The 20,025-nt window shown below is 39.0% G+C and overlaps 1 protein-coding gene across 1 annotated transcript in view; it reads right to left on the bottom strand.

Annotated features, from left to right (window-relative positions):
* Positions 1 to 5,344: 5,344 nt before the first annotated feature.
* The window catches only part of LOC119521301 (zinc finger protein 613-like), a 34,077-nt gene continuing 19,396 nt past the window's right edge, over positions 5,345 to 20,025 (bottom strand). The window contains 4 exon segments of the mRNA XM_037819418.1: positions 5,345 to 5,543; positions 5,546 to 6,915; positions 11,531 to 11,620; positions 11,896 to 12,022. Coding sequence (XP_037675346.1) covers positions 5,472 to 5,543; positions 5,546 to 6,915; positions 11,531 to 11,620; positions 11,896 to 12,022 — 1,659 coding nt within the window. The 3' untranslated portion in view covers positions 5,345 to 5,471.

The following is a 20,025-nucleotide window of genomic DNA, read 5'->3' as shown; positions in this document are numbered from 1 at the left end:
AGGATGTAGTGTGTGTATATGGGTATGTGTTGTTGTGTAGAGAGTTGTTTCAGAGCTCCCATTATGATTAATCTATAACGCCTGAAATTGAAAAATCAAAATCTTCAATAAAAGCATGTTACCTAGAATATAAAAACAAATCAGAGTGAAAACATTGCACGATTGATATCTAAACTGCTTGTATACGTTTTATAACATTGAGTATTAAAATTTTAGAAGAAAATAAGGACACCTAGCCAATTCACTAAGCGAACTGGAAAAAAAATCTACATGGAGATACTTCTTTCTCTCATAAAGTTGGCAGAAATGAAAGGATTTGATAACATTGAAGCCAGTTGTGTTGGCTAGCATGTTTGGGAAAATGTGAACTCATGAATTGTTGATGGGGAAGTAAAACCATGAGACTCAGTATGGAGAAAATCTAGCACTATCAGCTTTACAAATGCACTCATTTTTGACCCAGCCATTCCACTTGTGGCATATTTATACAATAGCAAACTAGTACTCAAAATAGTAACAAAATACTGATACATGGTACAATATGAATGAACTTCAAAATCATTACTATAAATTAAAGAAGTCAGATGCAAAAAGACCACACACTGTGTTATTAAGTTAACACTAAATGTTCAAAAAAGGCAACTTTATAGAGCCAAAAAGTATATCAGCAGTTGCTGGGGATTGGGATGGAGTGGAGATTGAGTACAAATCTTCTAAAGTTGGATTGTGGTGATTGCACAGCCCAACAAAGTTAATATCTTTGAACATCTTACAATTGGTAAAGTTTATGGTATTCAAATTAAACCTCAATTAAGATGTTTTTAAAAATGACTTGCTCTTCTACAGGACACACTGATAATTACAAAAAAAAAACAAAAGCATGTTTTCTAGAAATAAATTTAATCAGAAAGGTCTGGGACATAAAGGAAAAAACTAACAAATCTTGGAGAGGGGGTGGAAGAACTTCAGTAATCAGGGAATCAGAATATGTTATAGATATAGAAATAGAATTGAATATTTTATATATTTCAATTGTTCTAATCAATTCTCATCTAATACGACTCCATTCACCATTCCACTGGTTCAGCCACCTATTTTGTTACTACCAATAAAAATTTTTATAAACATTTTATAATATAGAAGTATTTGTGATGAGAAATTAAGTGATGAAATCAAATATTTACCCAAATTATCCCAACTGTAAAAAAAAATGAAGCACGAACAGATACAAAAATGAGATGCTGGGAATCAGAATTCTAGGGTAATAGAAATATTGTCTTCTTGCGTCAGAATGAATCTGAAAGGAACTACTCATGAGAAAGACAGGTTAAAGTTGGAGGTAGAGAGAAATACATCTCTAATAGTAAATTTATTACTACATTGTTCTGAAATTTGTGGACAATAACGAGAGTGATGATGTAGGAAGCCAAAAGTGTTTTAAATAGATTTCCTGAAGATGGACTTGAACGTGATGGAGTGAAATGCATTTGGATCTGCTGGTCGACTGTAGCTTTAATTACAATTTATCAACAGCCAGGAATCGAATCTATACACATATATTCCCCAGGGTCCTGGGCCTCCAAAGCTCCAGCCTCCTCATGCCTCTCCACCACAGACCCGTATGGGACTCTCCAGATACTGACTCTATATTAAATCTGCAACTTGAAGCATAACCCCATTTGACTAACCCTGCTCCCCAACCCAGGCTTCTCTATCACTGAGCCCCACACTAAATTGCAAACCTGGACGACAAACGGTGTTTACTGATAGACACTTTCCCACCATGAGCCACACAGACTCTCCTGACAGTAGGACTCTCGGTTGTTAACCTCTTCAGACCTTGCTCACTGGCTGCCGCAGGCCCTATCACTAAAGCCCGGATTCTCCAGTGACTGGACCAAAAGAGAACCCCGGGGCGCGCGCTCCACCTTCGCTAACCTCCACAGGTTCCTCATTTGGGTCCAGGCCCAGAACTCGACCCATATGATCCTCGGTCTCTCACATGGTAACCACCAAAGGCTAAACCGGCCACTTCTGATTTTTCCAGGTTCCCAGGCCGCAGCCCCGTCCTTGCCATACCTAGGGGCTCTGAAGGGTGGGGCCGGCTGGGCGTTTCCGGAAGTCCAGGCGCTGACCCTGGACCTCTGTGACGTCAGCGTGGCCACGCCCATTTCCGCGTTCCCCCCACGGGGCGTGTCTAAGGGCTTCTAGGGCTCAGCGCCCGCGAGGAGAAATCTTAATTTCAGGTCACCTCACTCTGCGCTTACTGCGGAAATTATAAGCAGTGCTGTAAAACAAATTTAAGCAGGATGAACAAAAGAATAAGATAACGGTGCGCCACTATCTGAGTCATTAGGAAGGAGCATTACGGACGCAGCCATCTTAGAGGAAATCCAGTTTTCATTCAGCTGAGAATAGAAGGTCTTGGGAGTTTAGAGCGGAACTGGAGCACATCTGGGGTGTCTCTGGCCGGGATGCCTTTGGAAGACCAGCAAGGTGAGCCGCAAGGCCAGATGGTACAGGCGGCGGCCACAGAGTGCACAAAAGCAGTGGACATTTCAAGTCATATTCAGGGGATGGAGAGGAGAATGGGTAAGGCCGACCTAGGTGAGAAAAATGGTCTGAGGCCATTTTATGAAGACCAATGCCCACGTACACCCTGGTTACCTCCTCTAAGGACGGTAAAAGGGATGAGGCATCCATCGTATACAAATGTTTCCCTGAAATACCTGAAGATTAAAATGGAACATGTGACACTGTTCAATAACTTTAAAATGCAGTTATAACTTAGCATAATTGCTAACTATGAAAATAAACAGCATATTTAATAAATGTTAGTTTTAGTTTTTAGGAAGCCAAGGGGAAGGTTAATAGTAAAGAATATAAATTGGCATTGCCTTTTAAGAGACAATCTGGAATTGTCTAACCAATTAAAAATTTTCATTTATCTGTGATGCCAACCTCTGAAGGCTGCGTTCAGCAGCTGTTCCTCAGGGCTCAGAGAAGACTGGACAGTCCATTCTGGGACCTTGACTGATGCCTTGAGAGAGTAAGACCCGTAACTGCTGCAGCAGGATGTACAGGTTCACAGGAGGGCACCTGAAGCCTGGCTTGGAGAAGAATCTATTTCATATTCTTTGCTGGAGAGCTTCTGTTTTGAATCCATCCAGTTACAGGCCATCACTTTGCATGTTTTATTCACCAGTGTATCCTCAGTGACTACAACAGTGCCTGGTGCAATAATAGTTACTTTGAAAAAATTTGATGCAATGAATTAGCCAGTAACCCAGGGTTTGTTCAATTCTGATACAGCCACTGGGTGGCAGTTTTCCACTCCCTGCCACCCCACTCCCCAAGCAGGACTCACTGTTTTGAAGTTGTATGTATCTTTATTATATCAAAGGAAAGAATTCTGGATAGAGAGAGGACAAAAATCTCACTCCCAGGAGAGAGAAAGGAATGATGAAGTTAAGTCACACATCTCAATTCAGCATGTAACAGAGGAGCAAGGATTTTTGAAATAGTGGCAACTCTCAGAGGTAATAGACCTATGGACAAATATAAGGGTTCTCTAAGACAGCCAAAGGTCTCTTACCTTCACCCATTTCCCATAATGTCCTCCATTTTTAGAGAGTGATGTCATTTTATTTTGGCTTATTTTGGGGATCCTCTCACTTCTCTGATCTCCTTTCACATTTTGACAGATACAAGTGTCTATTCAGGATTTTTATAAAATGTTTTTTGGGCAATGCTGATCCTTAGAATTTCTTTTCAATGGTTCCTCCCCTTAAGTGAAAAAAAAAAGTTTTCATTAGCCTTACTACATCATTCTTTCCCCTGCATTTATCTTCCAAATTCCATGTGTATTTTTTTCTTTTTTTGCTATCTGCTGAGAAACTAACAATTATATATAAACTAAGAAATTTATAATTATTTGGAGAGACAAGAACATGAACATTTTTTTAAATAAAATTTATACCCTGGATTAGAGGAACAACATTAAGAGAAGTCTTTTTCTCCTCCAATATGTCCCACGAACAAGAAATTATCGTAAGAAATGTTTAGGATTTTCCAACTCCACCCCTGTTCTAAACACAAATACATTGCTCCTTATACTGTATCCCTTTCAACTACTATGGGTGTATACATCCTCTGCCTACATCTGCTGGATGTAAAAATGCTATATAGCATATATGCCAACTAACAAAATGATAGCTCAAAGAGAGCAAGAGACTTTGGGTTTGTTCATCAGGGTCATCAGCTACAGTTCCTAGAACAATACCATGTAAAGGACATAGTTGATAATGTTTTCAGTGTAGTAGTACCAACGATGAAACAAAACACAGAGTTAGCACAGGAACTACCTTCTAGGGTAAGGATGCACCTGGCAGATTATTCACAAGTTTTGAACTTTGTTCCCCTGGGTGTTATTAATAAATTTAGTTTAAAAAAATCAAAACATTTTTACATGATCATATTAAATATATTCAGTTTCCTTTGGAAAAATTTCAGTAGTCTGAAATGACAATGAAATAAGCTTCAGAGCCAAAAAAAAATGCATGAGCTAACTGTATAACGATTCTGAGTGGGCAATGAAGACTGTTACATGCAAAAAAAGGGAGGGAAAGCATTTCATGTTGTAACTTTAACTAGTAATGCACAACACAGACTACCACCTTTGACTTATGCAATCACTGACAGAGCAATTAAGAGTTTAATTCCATGTATACTGGTCTACAATGCACATCATGTGTATTCCATGTATGATGAAATTAGACTTGTGGCAGTTATCTCTAAACCATTCATGATTTTCATAGGCCTTCATGAAGTCTCTGATACTTTGCTGATGTTCCAGAGTAAATGCATTTATAGAGTTTTATTTTTGTATGCTTTCCTCTGACAATTGATAAGGCAAAATAAATCACTGAAAACTCTGCCACACTCACTGCCTTCCAACAGATTCTCTCTTGTGTGAACATTCTGACACCAACTGAGGTCTTCTTTCTCGACAAGGGCTTTTCCATGGTTATTATATTTCTACCACTATGAGCTCACGGATGATCTACAATGATCACTCACTGATGATGGGGTATATCTTCCTACAAAAGGGTTTCCCAGTCTCTATATTCATACTAATTCTCTCAGTATACATTTCTCAGCTATATAATGAGCTAGGTTTTTCTCGAGGCTCTTCAACCTTCAGTGTATCACAGTTTATTCCAGTGTGTTTTTTGTGACATAGGATGTGATGTAATTGATCACTGAAGGCACTACCGCATTCACGGCACTCACAAGGTTTCTCTTCTGTGCAAACTGATTTATCAACTGAGGGTGCACATCTGGCAGCAGGCTGTTGTTTAACAGCTATGTTCCTGCCTACTAGAAGCCCCCTGATGTTTAATGAAGCCTGAATATCCACAGAAGGCATTTGCACAGTTGCTGTATTAACAGAGATTTTCTCCTGTGTGAAATCACTTGTATGTGATGAGCTGTGACTCTTTGAGAACGGAGTTTCCAACTTGGCTGAACCCACTTGTTTCTCTCTTGCATGCAACATTCCCTTATGATAAACAAGACATGACAAGTGGGAGAAAGCTTTCCCACAGTCAGAGCATCCATAGGGTCTCTCTCCTGTATGAGTTCTCCGATGTCTATTGAGACATGACTTATCTCTAAAAGCTTTCCCACAGTCACTGCATATATAGGGTTTCTCCCCTGTGTGAATTCTCTGATGATTAATAAGACCCGATTTATGTGAACAGGATTTTCCACATTCAGTACATACAAAGGGGGCTTTTCCTGTGTGAAATCTCTGATGGGATATGAGGCATGTCTTCTGGCTGAAGGCTTTCCCACATTCATTGCATACATAAGGTTTCTCTCCAGTATGAGTTCGTTGATGTATAAGGAGATTACCCTTCTGGATGAAGCCTTTTCCACATTCATCGCATATGTAAGGTTTCTCTCCAGTATGTGTTCGCTGATGTACAATGAGATTGCCCTTCTGGATGAAGCCTTTTCCACAATCATTACATATATAGGATTTCTCTCCTGTATGAGTTTTCTGATGTGCATTGAGCTGTGATTTCCAGCGGAATGCTTTGTCACACTCAGTGCATTCATAAGGTTTCTCTCCTGTATGAGTTCTCTGATGTTCAATGAGCCTGGACTTTCTTGAGAATGCTTTCTCACATATACTGCACCCATGAGGCTTCTCTCCAGTGTGAACTCTCTGATGATTAGTGAGCCGAGACTTCTTGACGAAGCCTTTTCCACATTCATCACATACATAGGGTTTCTCTCCTGTATGAATTTTCTGATGAATAATTAACCGTGATTTCTTGGGGAAGACTTTGTGACATTCAGTGCATTCATAACGTTTCTCTCCTACATGAGTTTTCTGATGTTCAGTAAGCCTAGACTTTCTGGAGAATGCTTTCCCACATATACTGCATCCATGAGGTTTCTCTCCTGTGTGAACTCTCTGATGATCAATCAGGCGAGACTTCTTGGTGAAGGCTTTCCCACACTGAATGCATACGTGGGGCTTATCTATTTTGAGAGGTTTTTGATGCTTAATGAATTGGGACTTTGTGTGCACAGGTTTTCCATGTTCAGGGAATTTAATTTTAGTATGAAATTGTTCATGCATGGCATGGAGAAAAGATTCCCCATCTCCATTAACCTCAGCATGGTTCTTTAATTCATAGCTTCTGTACTGGTCAACTAAACTTAAATTTGATTTCAGCACTTTCCCATAAAAGTTGAATATATCATGATTTTGTTGTGAAGAAAAATTCTTTTTGCTCCGATGAACATTTCTAAATGCATTATATTCAGGGCACTGTTCCATTCTCCTCAGACATTTTTGGTTTGGTGAGTGCCCCTGTTGATGATCGACAACTTTCTTGATTTCTAGGAAAGAAGAGAACAATGACTCCTTCCACGAGCATGGTACAGAATAAAACTACAACAGCTTTGTGTGGGCTGGCTCTTTAGTGATGACCCTATGACCTCAGTTTAAAGAAACTCCAAGTAGATAAATTGCTTAACAAGAGTAAAACACAACAATATAAATAAAACCAAAGGTAAAAACAGTATATTTGCAAGATATCCATTTGGATGCTTTCTAAATATGACTTTTTAAAACATGCTGAGACATGTATTTTACTTTATAAAACATGCCAAATAAAATCAAGTCACTGTTAGCACTGGACTACAGAAATTGGAGGGAAACTTGTTTCAAAATGATGAGGGACACATTCAAACATCCACAAATCCTTATGAAATTATGACTTTGTACCAAGCATTGTGCTGGTGATGGAGAAATATACACGTATTCCTTATTTTCACTTAACAGATATTCTAGTTAGGGAAAATCAAATACACAAGGAAGCAGTTAAACAAGGAAGGCAGATGTGGTGATGAATGCACAACTATATGATGATACTGTGAACAACTGATTGTACACTTTGGATGATTGTATGGTATATGACTACATCTCCATAAAATTGCAAGGAAAAAAAAATAAGGCAGGTGCAGATTGTGAAAAGTAGTTTGAGGGAGCAATGGAGAGAGAAGTGAGGAAATCAGGATATATTTTAGTGAAAGACAAGACAAGGCTCATTTATGATTTCAATGTGGGGGAATTAATAAAAGTGAGAAATCAAGGATGACTCAATTATTTGGCTTGAGCCACTGGATAGGTGGATACTGCCTTTTAATGAGATGTAAAATATTACTGAGGTTCAGAAGGAGGGAGAATTCAGGGGTGCATTTGAAACATATCCATGTTGAGATACTTAGATACTTAAGATATCTGAGTATAGACATGAAGAATCCAGTCAGATATATAAATACTGAGAAAGATAGATTGATAGAAGACATGGGCATGGGATCAAGTTTATAGTCACTGCAACATTTAGAGTTTGGGTTTGGAAAAGGCCAATGAGGAGCACCAAACATTGGCTATACTGACCAGGAAATAAGCAGACACAGGATTAAGAACTATTATCCTAAAGAGGTAAGTCAGAATGTTGTAAACTCAGCATTTGAGTTCGTATATAACTGATTTTTGGGTAGTCATGTTGTTCCTCTAATCTGTTGTCCTTCTTCATTTTGTATACCACATTCAAACCAAATATCCCAAAGCATCAATCTCTTATTTAGAGGAAAAAAACAGCAGTCAAAACGCCACCATTTTTATTGCTGTGACACAGTCTCCTATAACCACATAGAAAAGGAAAAGCAGAGATCCCTAGGGAGTATGGACCACATCGTCTTCTCCAGAAGCAGGTGGGCTGCTCTACTGGCTAGAGAACTGTCACCTTTCTCAGTCACATTCTATACTTGTACACATGTCATATTAAATTGTTCCCATTTTGACTTCTCTGATGTAATGATCCCCAAGCAACGTTTTGCCACTAGCAACAACGCCTTCCAAAATTCTACATAAATGCCTCAATTGCCATATGTTAAGGGGTCCTAAAGGACTACATTCGTCGCCCTGGACCATGACTCTTGGCAGTGTTGTCTCTCATTTTTCTTAGATGTACTGGATGTACTTGACTACTGCTACACTGCTGCCACCCAGGTGAACAGTAAGACTACATACAGCTAGAATAATATAAAACAAACTTCAACCCTACTATTCTACCTCAATCACTAGCACGTAACATCCACAATAGTTAGCCTGGAAATGAAAAGTAACATACCTGTGATTACCCCATTTACCTAAGTTCACACTCCACCAGGTCCCCCACAAATACCTCCTAACACTGGCTTTTACATGGCTGGCTTCAGGCCAGTCTTCTGACAGTTCCCCATACGGCCTTGCACATTTCCAATTTCACAGCTTCATCCTGTATTCTTCATCATCTTCTTTATTCAAATCCTAGCTATGCCTCTTTCATATCATGCTATCATTCTTTGTTCTCTCTATATCACTATCAACTGCTTCTCCTAAATTTCTAAAATAGTCTTTGTCTTTACTGCCTGTTTTGACAGATAACTTCACACAGCCTTAAATTGTAGCAAAAAAATGCCTCTTGTTCAAAATTTGATTACATGCAGATTTACCCTATATTTGCTACTAAAATTTTCACTCCTGAAAGGTATTCCTTTGTCATTAAATTCTATCTTCTAGCATATATCAGATATGTGTTCACCAACTACAGTCAAGGGCATAAATATGGCATTATATATAGAGTAGCCCAGGTCGCCAGCCCAAATCTAACAAAAACAGACTCTCAAAGGAGGTGGCCTTGGTATATGCCTTACAAAAGCATGCATTTAACAAATACTCATCATTCTGACCTCTACTTGTCCAACATACTTCTTTTCTTTTTCTTTACTTATGCTCTAGAAAATCTCCAGTCCACATTTTGATCTCCAGGCCTAAGCTCTCTCATCTCGTCTGTATCCAATCACAGCAGTGAGTGCCACTTGAATGCAAACAAGCACTTCTAAATTAAAATGTCCCAAACAGAACTCCAGATTTCCCAACCCACATCCCCTCTTCCACATATCTCAGTATCAGTGAACCCCAGTCCCCCCACCCCAGACCCATGCTGACTTTACCAGCATCATCTATTTGTATTTTTCACTCACAGCCTTCATTTACTTCAAAGCCAAATTCCCTCTACACTCCCTGACAAATATATTTTAAAAACTGACAAACATTCAACTCCTCTACTTGAGTTGAAGCCAATCATTCTGACTTGCAGGAAAGCAAGAGCCTCTGTTTGGATTTCCAGCTTGAAGACCTGCCTATTTCTTTCTGTGTTATACAAAGTAACCAAAGTGATCACTTGAAACACAAATTGTATCATGTCACTCTTTATTCAAAACTGCCTAATGTTTCTCATCTAAACAGAAAAAAATTTAGGTCCTTGAAATCCCTCGAAAGGTACCATGTGACCTGCCTACTCCAAACTCAAGCTACTACCATATTGACCTTATCTTCATTCACTTTCCCTCTTGCTCACTTTGCTCTATCCACACAGGCTTCCCTGAAGTCCCTCAAAACAATGTTCTTGCCTTTTTGAACCTGCTATTTTGTCTACTTGGAATACAACTCACCTACTCAAAGGCACTGTATCAAAGAGACATTCCCATTCCTAAAAGACCAGCCCCAGCCTCCTCACATGCTCTTTATTCTGTTGTTTTATTGTTCTTCCCAATACTTTTCACAAGACAGTGTTTATTATTACTTTTTATCATTTCATGCCTTCTCCTTTTAGAATGTAAACCCTAAGAAGAGGAGAGCTTGGTATTTATTGTTGTTCATTGCTGTCAGCCACCAGGATTTAATAGGTAATCAAGAGATATTTAAGGCAAGCCATGAATCAAAAGATTCACATTAATCACATCAGGGTGATTAATTTAAATGTAGTTGACCTTGAGTTTAGGAAAAGGAAAGGAAGCTCTGCATAAGCAAGATGATATTATAATGTGGAGGTCCTTGGCAAAAGAGGAAGTTCCACCTTACATGACAGGTAATGCAGTTAACTGGGACTTAATGTCATCAGACTATGAGAAGGAAAAGGGAAGCTTTAAGGGAATAAATCCAGCAGTACCATTTAAGACAAAGTAAAAGAATGATCAGAATTAACAATTATTCAAAGGAATTAAAGCAAAGCAGGCAATGAACTGGTTTGGGCTGGTTACCAAAGATGAGAAATTCTAGAAAATCAACAGCTAAAAAGACTTTAAATAAGAGAGCAGAGAAGGTACAGAAGTTTCAAGGTAACTCTGCCATGGCCAGGACATATGACGTACAAGACTAGAAGGGGACTTACTTTTTAAGAAAGACGGAGAACAGGAATTTTCTCAAAGGGAAGATGATTCTACTTATTCACACAAGAAACGGGCACTCATTGGGGAGTGGTTATGGGGATGAGTAAATTATATGCTAGGACTATGTTAGTTACATAGTATTAAAGGAGATGTCAACTTGAGAGTCTCCTCAGAGAACAAAAGCTTAACTTCATTAGAATGAAGGAAATGTTGAAGCAATATGAGGACAGAGCAAAAAAATGGGAAACAGAACCTTTAGATAAGCTCAGGGTGGGGAAAAAGAGAAGCTAAGGAAGCAGATAAATGCAGAGCAACAAACCAGGTTACTATTGGGGCACAACACTGAAGGTGGGGTTGAACCTTAGGAAGGGAAATTGCCATTACTCAGTGAGGCAGGAAAATGTTTGCAAACATCTCTCTTTGGAGGGAAGCCTGGAGGGTGGAATTTCATAGCAAGGAAGGTAGAAGAACAAGGTGTGATACCTGATGAGGGAAGCAGAATGGTAAGGTTTGAGAATCCTAGGAAGAAGAAACCTGGGGGAAAAAAATCAAGACATAGATGAAATAAACAAAGATCAAATCCAAGAAGAGGTAAAGGGGCATATTTTCCTCTGAAAAAAGAAAAAGAGCTCTGTTTATGCATTCTCAGATTCTCTCCCAGCTGCGAGACGTTTTATAATGACTAAAATATGACTTCCTTGGTCACCTACCTTGCTGCTTCTCACTTACTCACCTGGACATGCTTGACTGTGGATTTCTTCTGTTGTCCATGGTTCTCCTTGTTCCAACCTGGAGAAGGCATCTGGTTTGCTGGCTTGATACCCTGTTCATGGGAAATGACAAAAACTTAGGCTTATCAAAGTGGGCTGTGGTCTGTCAACATGGGAGAAAGTTATATTTTAGAAACTATGCAATTTGCAGGTCTGCAATGTAAAGGCCTTTCCTCTTAGGAGAGGGGACATTATACTCTCTTACCTGGGGCCAGAGCGGGAACAGAGAATCTAATGCAGAGCACCAAAGACATTCCAAAGCTTTCAGAAGTTGAGAAAGGAAAGGCCTCTGAGCACCCTCAGAGTGACACAGGAGAGCGGTCCTTACCCAGTGACAGCAGGTTGCTATAGTTCTCCAACATCACATCCCGGTACAGGTCTTTCTGAGCAGGGCCCAGCAGCTGCCACTCCTCCCAGGTGAACTGCACAGCCACATCCTCCAACGTCAGCAATTCCTGTAATAACAAAGGTCTGGTTAATGGGAAGTGTTTCTCTGTTACTGATAAGAAAGCAATGTGAAATTCTGCACATTTTCACTATATAGGCTATAGCTATATACCTAGGTGTTTGTTTTTTTTTTAATGCATTGTAATAGATGCAAAATCCCTCAAAAATATTCTGTAATTCTGTAGTTACCCATTCATTCAACAAATCAGAAGATTCAATAATAAGTAGTCATTAAATCCTCTTGTTAAGAAAGAAACACTTAACAATATACGTACATGCATATGTAAATCTATATATGTATTTTTATATTTTGAGCACCTATTTGCCAGGCACTGAACATATTAAGTGCTACAAGATGAATAAAACATATTCCTATATTCACCATGAATCTTCACGGCCAATATCAGAATAAACTGTGAAGATATTCCAGATAGTGTAATTACAAGATGTTGCATATTAAATAAGTATACTTTATATGTTAAGCAAATAAAGAATATTTCTAAACCATGCCTAGAAACAAGAGACTATTAAAGATTATTAGTCGGGCCAAGAAAAAACAGAATCTCTCAAATATATGCATGCATATCAATTTTATTATTTAGCTTTACATTGTAAAGCAGGTTAACAATATATCATACACACTGAAATGATAACTAGTGAATTATAAGATGGATCTGAAGAAATTATACAAAATGCAGCACAAGGACAAACATGGAATTTATAAAGAAGCAATTAATAAATATTGGAGCTAGAGTGAGGCCTAACATTTACATACTGTTTCTGACAGAGAAAAAAGGGTAATGGAATGGCACTATCCAAATATATAAGGGCTGAGACATATGCACTTGTAAATATATATATAATAGACAGAGACACAGATGCACACACAGGTACAGTGACAGGAAGTCCACACTAGCAACCATTTGTTAAAGCTGCTAGGGGTTAGAAAAGAAGTGTATGAAGGGTGAGTTCTGGGAAACATGGTGGAGCAGGGAGCTCCAGGACTCTGTCCTCCCAACAATACAACTATTAAACAGACAGGACTGTCTGAAACAACTGTTGTGAAACCCTAGAGATCAGGATAACATTGTATAGCATCCAGGGAAGAGCAGGAAGAACAGACAGGTAAAGAACTATAAATTGCTTTCTCTGCAGGGCAACCACTGGCACCCATCCTCCACCCTTGCAGCAGGCTGCCACAAGGTCTGGTCCCTGGCTGGTTGCTGGTGACAGAAAAGGGACATAGAACAGAGATGGTCACTGTTGATCACTGACTGTGGTTTTTTTTTTTGTTGTTGTTTTTTGTTTTCTCATTTTTATTGAGATTGTTCAGATACCATAAAATTATCCAAAGATCCAAAGAGTACAATCACTTGCCCCTGGGTACCCTCATACAGCTGTGCATCCATCACACTTAATTTTTGTTCAATTTTTAGAAACTTTTCATTACTCCAGACAAAAAATAAAGTGAAAGATGAAAAAAAAAAAAAAAGAAAAGGAAACTCTAATCCTCCCCTATCCTTAACCTACCCCCCTCAATTGTTGACTCGTAGTATTGATATAGTACATTTGTTACTGTTTATGAAAAAATGTTGAAATACTACTAACTGTAGTATATAGTTTGCAATAGGTATATAGTTCTTCCCTATATGCCCCTCTGTTATTAACTTCTAATTGTATTGTCATACATTTGTTCTGGTTCATGGAAGCGATTTCTAGTATTTGTACAGTTGATCATGGACATTGCCCACCATAGGATTCAGTTTTATACATTCCCGTCTTTTGACCTCCAACTTTCCTTCTGGTGACATATATGACTCTGAGCTTCCCCTTTCCACCTCATTCACACACCATTCGGCACTGTTAGCTATTCTCCCATCTTGCTACCAACACCCCTATTCATTTCCAAACATTTAAGTTCATCCTAATTGAACATTCTGCTCATACTAAGCAACCACTCCCCATTCTTAAGCCCCATCCTATATCTTGGTACCTTATATTTCATGTCTATGAGTTTACATATTATAATTAATTCCTATCAGTGAGACCCTGCAATAATTGTCCTTATGTGTCTGGCTTATTTCACTCAGTATATTGTCCTAGAGGTTTTGTCATCAACCCATTTTTTTTTTTAATATGGTTTTGTTCACTCACCATACATTCCATCCCAAGTAAATAATCAATGGTTCTCTGCATGGTCATACATTTATGTGTTCACCACCTTCACCACTATCTACATAAGGGCATCTACATTTCTTCCACAAGGCAGGAGGGAGAGTCAAAGAAGGCAGAGAGGCAAAAGAAAGAGGAAAAAAAAAAATGACAGCTAGGAAGCAGCAAAAGGAAAAATAACCTTAAATCAAAGTAGAATAAAGAATCAGACAATACCACCAATGTCAAGTGTCTAACATGCCTCCCCTATCCCCCCCTCTTATCTGCATTCACCTTGGTATATCACCTTTGTTACATTAAAGGAAGCATAATACAATGATTCTATTAGTTACAGTCTCTAGTTTATGCTGATTGCATCCCTCCCCCAATGCCTCCCCATTTTTAACACCTTGCAAGGTTGACATTTGCTTGCTCTCCCTCGTAAAAGAACATATTTGTACATTTTATCACAATTGTTGAACACTCTAGATTTCACCAAGTTACACAGTCCCAGTCTTTATCTTTCCTCCTTTCTTGTGGTGTCTCACATGCTCCCCACCTTCCTCTCTCAACCGTATTCATAGTTACCTTTGTTCAGTGTACTTACATTGTTGTGCTACCATCTCCTAAAATTGTGTTCCAAACCATGCACCCCTGTCTTCTATCACCCTGTAGTGCTCCCTTTAGTATTTCCTGTAGGGCAGGTGTCGTGTTCACAAAGTCTCTCATTGTCTGTTTGTCAGAAAATATTTTGAGCTCTCCCTCATATTTGAAGGACAGCTTTGCTGGATACAGGATTCTTGGTTGGTGGTTTTTCTCTTTCAGTATCTTAAATATATCACACCACTTCCTTCTTGCCTCCATGGTTTCTGCTGAGAGATCGGCACATAGTCTTATTAAGCTTCCTTTGTATGTAATGGATCGTGTTTCTCTTGCTGCTCTCAGGATTCTCTCTTTGTTTTGACATTTGATAATCTGATTATTAAGTGTCTTGGCGTAGGCCTATTCATATCTCTTCTGTTTGGAGTATGCTGCGTTTCTTGGATCTGTAATTTTATGTCTTTCATAAGAGATGAGAAATTTTCATTAATTATTTCCTCTATTATTGCTTCTGCCCCCTTTCCCTTCTCCTCTCCTTCTGGGACACCAATGATACGTACATTATTGTACTTTGTGCCATCCTTGAGTTCCCGGAGACGTTGCTCATATTTTTTCATTCTTTTCTCCATCTGCTCCTTTGCGTGTAGGCTTTCAGGTGTTTTGCTCTCCAGTTCCTGAGTGTTTTCTTCTGCCTCTTGAGATCTGCTGTTATATGTTTCCATTGTGTCTTTCATCTCTTGTGTTGTGCCTTTCATTTCCATAGATTCTACTAGTAGGTTTTTTGAACTTTTGATTTCTGCCGTATACATGTCCAGTGCTTCCTTTACAGCCTCTATCTCTTTTGCAATATCTTCTCTAAACTTTTTGATTTGATTTAGCATTAGTTGTTTAAATTCCTGTATCTCAGTTGAAGTGTACGTTTGTTCCTTTGACTGGGCCATAACTTTGTTTTTCTTAGTGTAGGTTGTAATTTTCTGTTGTCTAGGCATGGTTTCCTTGGTTATCCAAATCAGGTTTTCCCAGACCAGAACAGGCTCAGGTCCCAGAGGGAAGAAATATTCAGTATCTGGTTTCCCTGTGGGTGTGTCTTAGAAAATTGCTCCACCCTGTGATGCCTCAGGTCACTGTGCTTTTCTGCCCAGCAGGTGACGCCTGTTAGCCTATAATTCTTGACTGGTGTGAGGAGATATGGCCCTGTTCCCCCAGGCTCTGGGGTCTGGTTCTGAATGGAGAGGGCCCCACCCCTTTCCTCCTGGAGAAGACAGACCCCTCAGGTGGAGGTCATTAGCATTTCAATGGTCTCGCTCTCTGCTTGTGCTGTCTCCACCCTTCCCGGAGTCACAGCCCTGGAAACTGAATATGACTGGGGCTTTCTCCACTGAGCTGAAAAAGAAACAGATAGTCCCCTTCAGACTCAGTCCAAGGCGACCCTCCAGCTCTCCAAGGTCAGTCGTCACCCAAAGCCTCTCTGTTTTTTGGGGATGCGTACCTGTAGTGAGCAGTTCACACTCGCTGCTTAAAACCCCAGTTGGAGCTCAGCTGAGCTATATTCACTTGCTGGGAGAGAGCTTCTCTCTGGCACCACAAGGCTTTGCAGCTCGGGCTGTGGGGGAGGGGGTCTCACGACTTGGATCCGCAGGTTTTACTTACAGATTTTATGCTGTGTTCTCAGGCATTTCTCCCAATTAAGGTTGGTGTATGATGAGCGGATGGTCTCGTTTGTTCCCCCGCAGTTATTCTGGATTATTTACTAGTTGTTTCTGGTTTTTGTAGTTGTTCCAGGGGGACTACTTAGCTTCCACTCCTCTCTATGCCGCCATCTTGCCCCGCCCGACTGTGGTTTTTGATTAGCAAGTTTAGATCGTTGGGTCCTGGCTCTGAGGGCAGTAGTTTCAACCTGGCCCAGACAAAGGCAGCAGCCCCCACTGTTTCAACCCCGATGGAGCCGGTGGAGATTAAAGGCGCAGCACTTTCACAGGGCTGTGGGGAACAGTTAGTTGAAGGGTTGCATTTGCTGAGCAGGCCAGGAAAGCTCACCTTTGGGGAGCCACCAGAAAAGATTTTGGCAAATTTCCTGATCCATACTCCAGGGCACATCAGAGCCAGTTTGTGCCCCTTTCATGGAACCCTGGCTCTGAATTGGCTGGGAAAGACTGACTTGGGAAAGTGCTCTCCAGGGTGACCCTTCTTCCAGAATGTGCCCTCCAGGCAAAAGCATTCTGATACAACAAAAAGAATATAAAACACTATAGAAGCAAATACTCTGGGACAAAGGTCTGCTGGCTTCAAATACCTGGGGGAGGGAGGTCATCTCCAGGGAAGCAGAGGGGACAACCAAACTCCTGTAAACAGGGAAACTGCAAAACAACTAAAAAGCAAAATCCCAGGACATGACAGAAAGCCCAGAAAGATAGGGAAAACCCTGTACACAGTATTTGTCTTGGCAGATCATCTTTACCAGGGGTCTGGAGCTCAAGAAAATCTGTCTTAACACCAGATGGTTACAAAACCAAGAAACAGACATCCCAGGGAGTAATTCCCAGAATTAACTTTTTAAAATAGTAAAATGTACAGTGTGTAACAAAAGAGTTCAGGACAGAGAAAGATGAAATGATGGCCCATTCAATGGAAGAGGATAAGATACAGAAAACACCAACAAAGAAGATTAGAATGTGGACATACTGAACAAAGCCTTTCAAAAAATGATCTTAAAAATTCTCAAGGAGATGAAGGGAAGTACAGAGAAAGAACTAAAGGATATCAGGAAAACAATGAATGAACAATATGAGAAACTTACTACAGAGATAGAAATTTTAAAAAATAACCAAAGAGAAATACTGGAATAACCACAATAACCTAAATGAAAATTGCCCAGAGGTGTTCCAAGAGCAGACTGGAGCTAACAGAAGAAAGAATCAGTGATGTTGAAGACAAGACACCTGAAGTGAGTCAGGCTGAGTAGCAGAAAGTAAAACAAAATATTAAAAGTGAAAATAGCCTAAGACAACTACAAGACACCATCAAGCACACCAACATACACATTATGGGGGTCTCAGAAGGAGAAGAAAGAGAGAAAGGGGCAGAAGGAACAGTCAAAGAAATAATGAGAATTTCCCAAAGTTAGCAAAAGTTGTGAACAGGCATAGCCAAGAACCTCAGAGAACACCAAACAGGATAAACATAAAGAAAAATATGGATAAGAAGAGAGTTCTGGAAGCTGCAAGAGAAAAGCAACATGTTATATATAAGGGAGTGTCAATTAGATTAATTTCTGATTTTTCATTAAAAAACCATAGAAGCAAGAACACAAATGCTTAACGTGTTGAAGGAAAACAACTGCCAGCCAAGAATTTTATATCCAGTGGGACTCTCCTTCAAAAATGAGGGAGTCATGAAGACATTCTCAGATAAACAAAAACTGAAGGAGTTCATCTCCACTAGACCTGCCCTACAAGCAATGCTAAAGGAAGTTCTTCAGACTGAAAGGAAAGGACACTAGACAGTGGTTCGAAGCAGCATAAAGAAATAAAGGTAAAGGCAACTATTTGGGTAAATGCCAGTATTAACTGTATTCTATTGTTTGGTACATAACTCCACGTCCTACTTCACACAGGTGCTAAAATGCAAATGCACAGTAAGTAAGGATAAATCTATGTTTTAGGACATACAATGTACAAAGATATAAGTGGTAAAAGTACAAAAAAGAGGGGGGGACAGAGCATATAGAAAAAGTATATGTGCATGCTATTGAAGTTAAGTTGGTATCAAACCAAATATGATTGTTATTATATTTATGATGTTAAATTTTAACCCCAAGGTATCCACAAGGAAAAGAGATGAAAAATATATCCTGATAGAAAGGAGAAGGCACTTAATATGATACAATACAAAAAAGCAAATAAATATAAAAGTAGGCTTTTACTAAGGTGAGAGAGAGAAAAGATATAAGATTTACAAAGTCTAAACAGAAAAATGGCAGAAGAAAGCCTGGTATTATCAATAGTAACTTTAAATGTAATTGGATTAAACTCTCCAGTCAAATGGCAGAGATTGGCAGAATGGATTTTAAAAAGCAATGCCCAACTGTATGCTGTCTGTAACACTCACCTTAAAGTAAAAGGCACAAATATGTTAAGGGTGAAAGGATGGAATAAAATATACCATGAAAATAGTAACCAAAAGAGAGCTGGGGTGGCTATAATAGTAACAGGTAAAATAGACTTTAAGTCAAAAACAGTTACAAAGAACAAAGATTGTCATTATATACTGATAAAAGGGATGATTCAACAGGAAGAAGTAATAATTATAAATATATATGCACCTAACAGCAGAGTCCCAAAGTATATGAAGCAAATACTGATAGATTTGAAGGAAAGAATTCATGATTCTACAGTAATAGTAGGAGATTTTAACACATCACTTACAATAATGGATAGAATAGTCAGAAAATCAATAAGAACCACAGGATTTGAATGATACACTAAACCAAGTAGACTTAACAGACACAATGAAAATAGAATACATTCTTCTCAAGTGCGCATGAGTCATTCTCTAGCAGAGACCATATGTTGGGTCACCAAACAAGTCTCAATAAATTCAAAAGTACTGAAATCATACAATGTATGTTATCTGACCACAATGGAATGAATCTAGAAATCAATAATAGAGGGAGAAATAGAAAATAAACAACCAACGGGTTAAAGAGGAAATCAGGAAATATCTTGAGGCAAATGAAAATGCAACTTACCAAAACTTATAGGATGCAGTGAAGGCAGTGTTGAAAGGGAAACTTATAGCTCCAAACACTTACATTAAAAAAGAAGACAGACTTAGAATCAGTGACCTAACCTCAAAACTGGAAGAACTAGAAGAAGAGCAAATTAAACTCACAGTAAGCAGAAGGAGGAAAGAACAAAGATCAGAGCAGAGATAAATGAAATAGAAAACAAACAAACAAAAAAACAATAGAGAACCAGCAAAACCAAAAGTTGACTTATTGAAAAGATCAATAAAATTGACAAACTTTTAGCTATGCTAATAAAGAAAAAATGACAGAGTATACAAATAACAAAAATCAGCAATAAAAATGGGGACACTACCACTGACCCTGCTGGAATAAAAAGGACTATAAGAAGATATTATAAACAACTGTATGCCAATAAATTAGATAACCTAGATGAAATGGACAAATTCTTAGAAACACACAGACTATCTACATTGACTGAAACAGAAATGGAAGACTTCAACAAGCCAATTACTA

The sequence above is a fragment of the Choloepus didactylus genome, chromosome 27 (genome assembly GCF_015220235.1).
Source record: "Choloepus didactylus isolate mChoDid1 chromosome 27, mChoDid1.pri, whole genome shotgun sequence".
Lineage (NCBI taxonomy): Eukaryota > Metazoa > Chordata > Mammalia > Pilosa > Megalonychidae > Choloepus > Choloepus didactylus.
The sequence above is the reverse complement of the archived record's forward strand: the minus strand, read 5'-3'. Positions and strand labels throughout refer to the sequence as shown.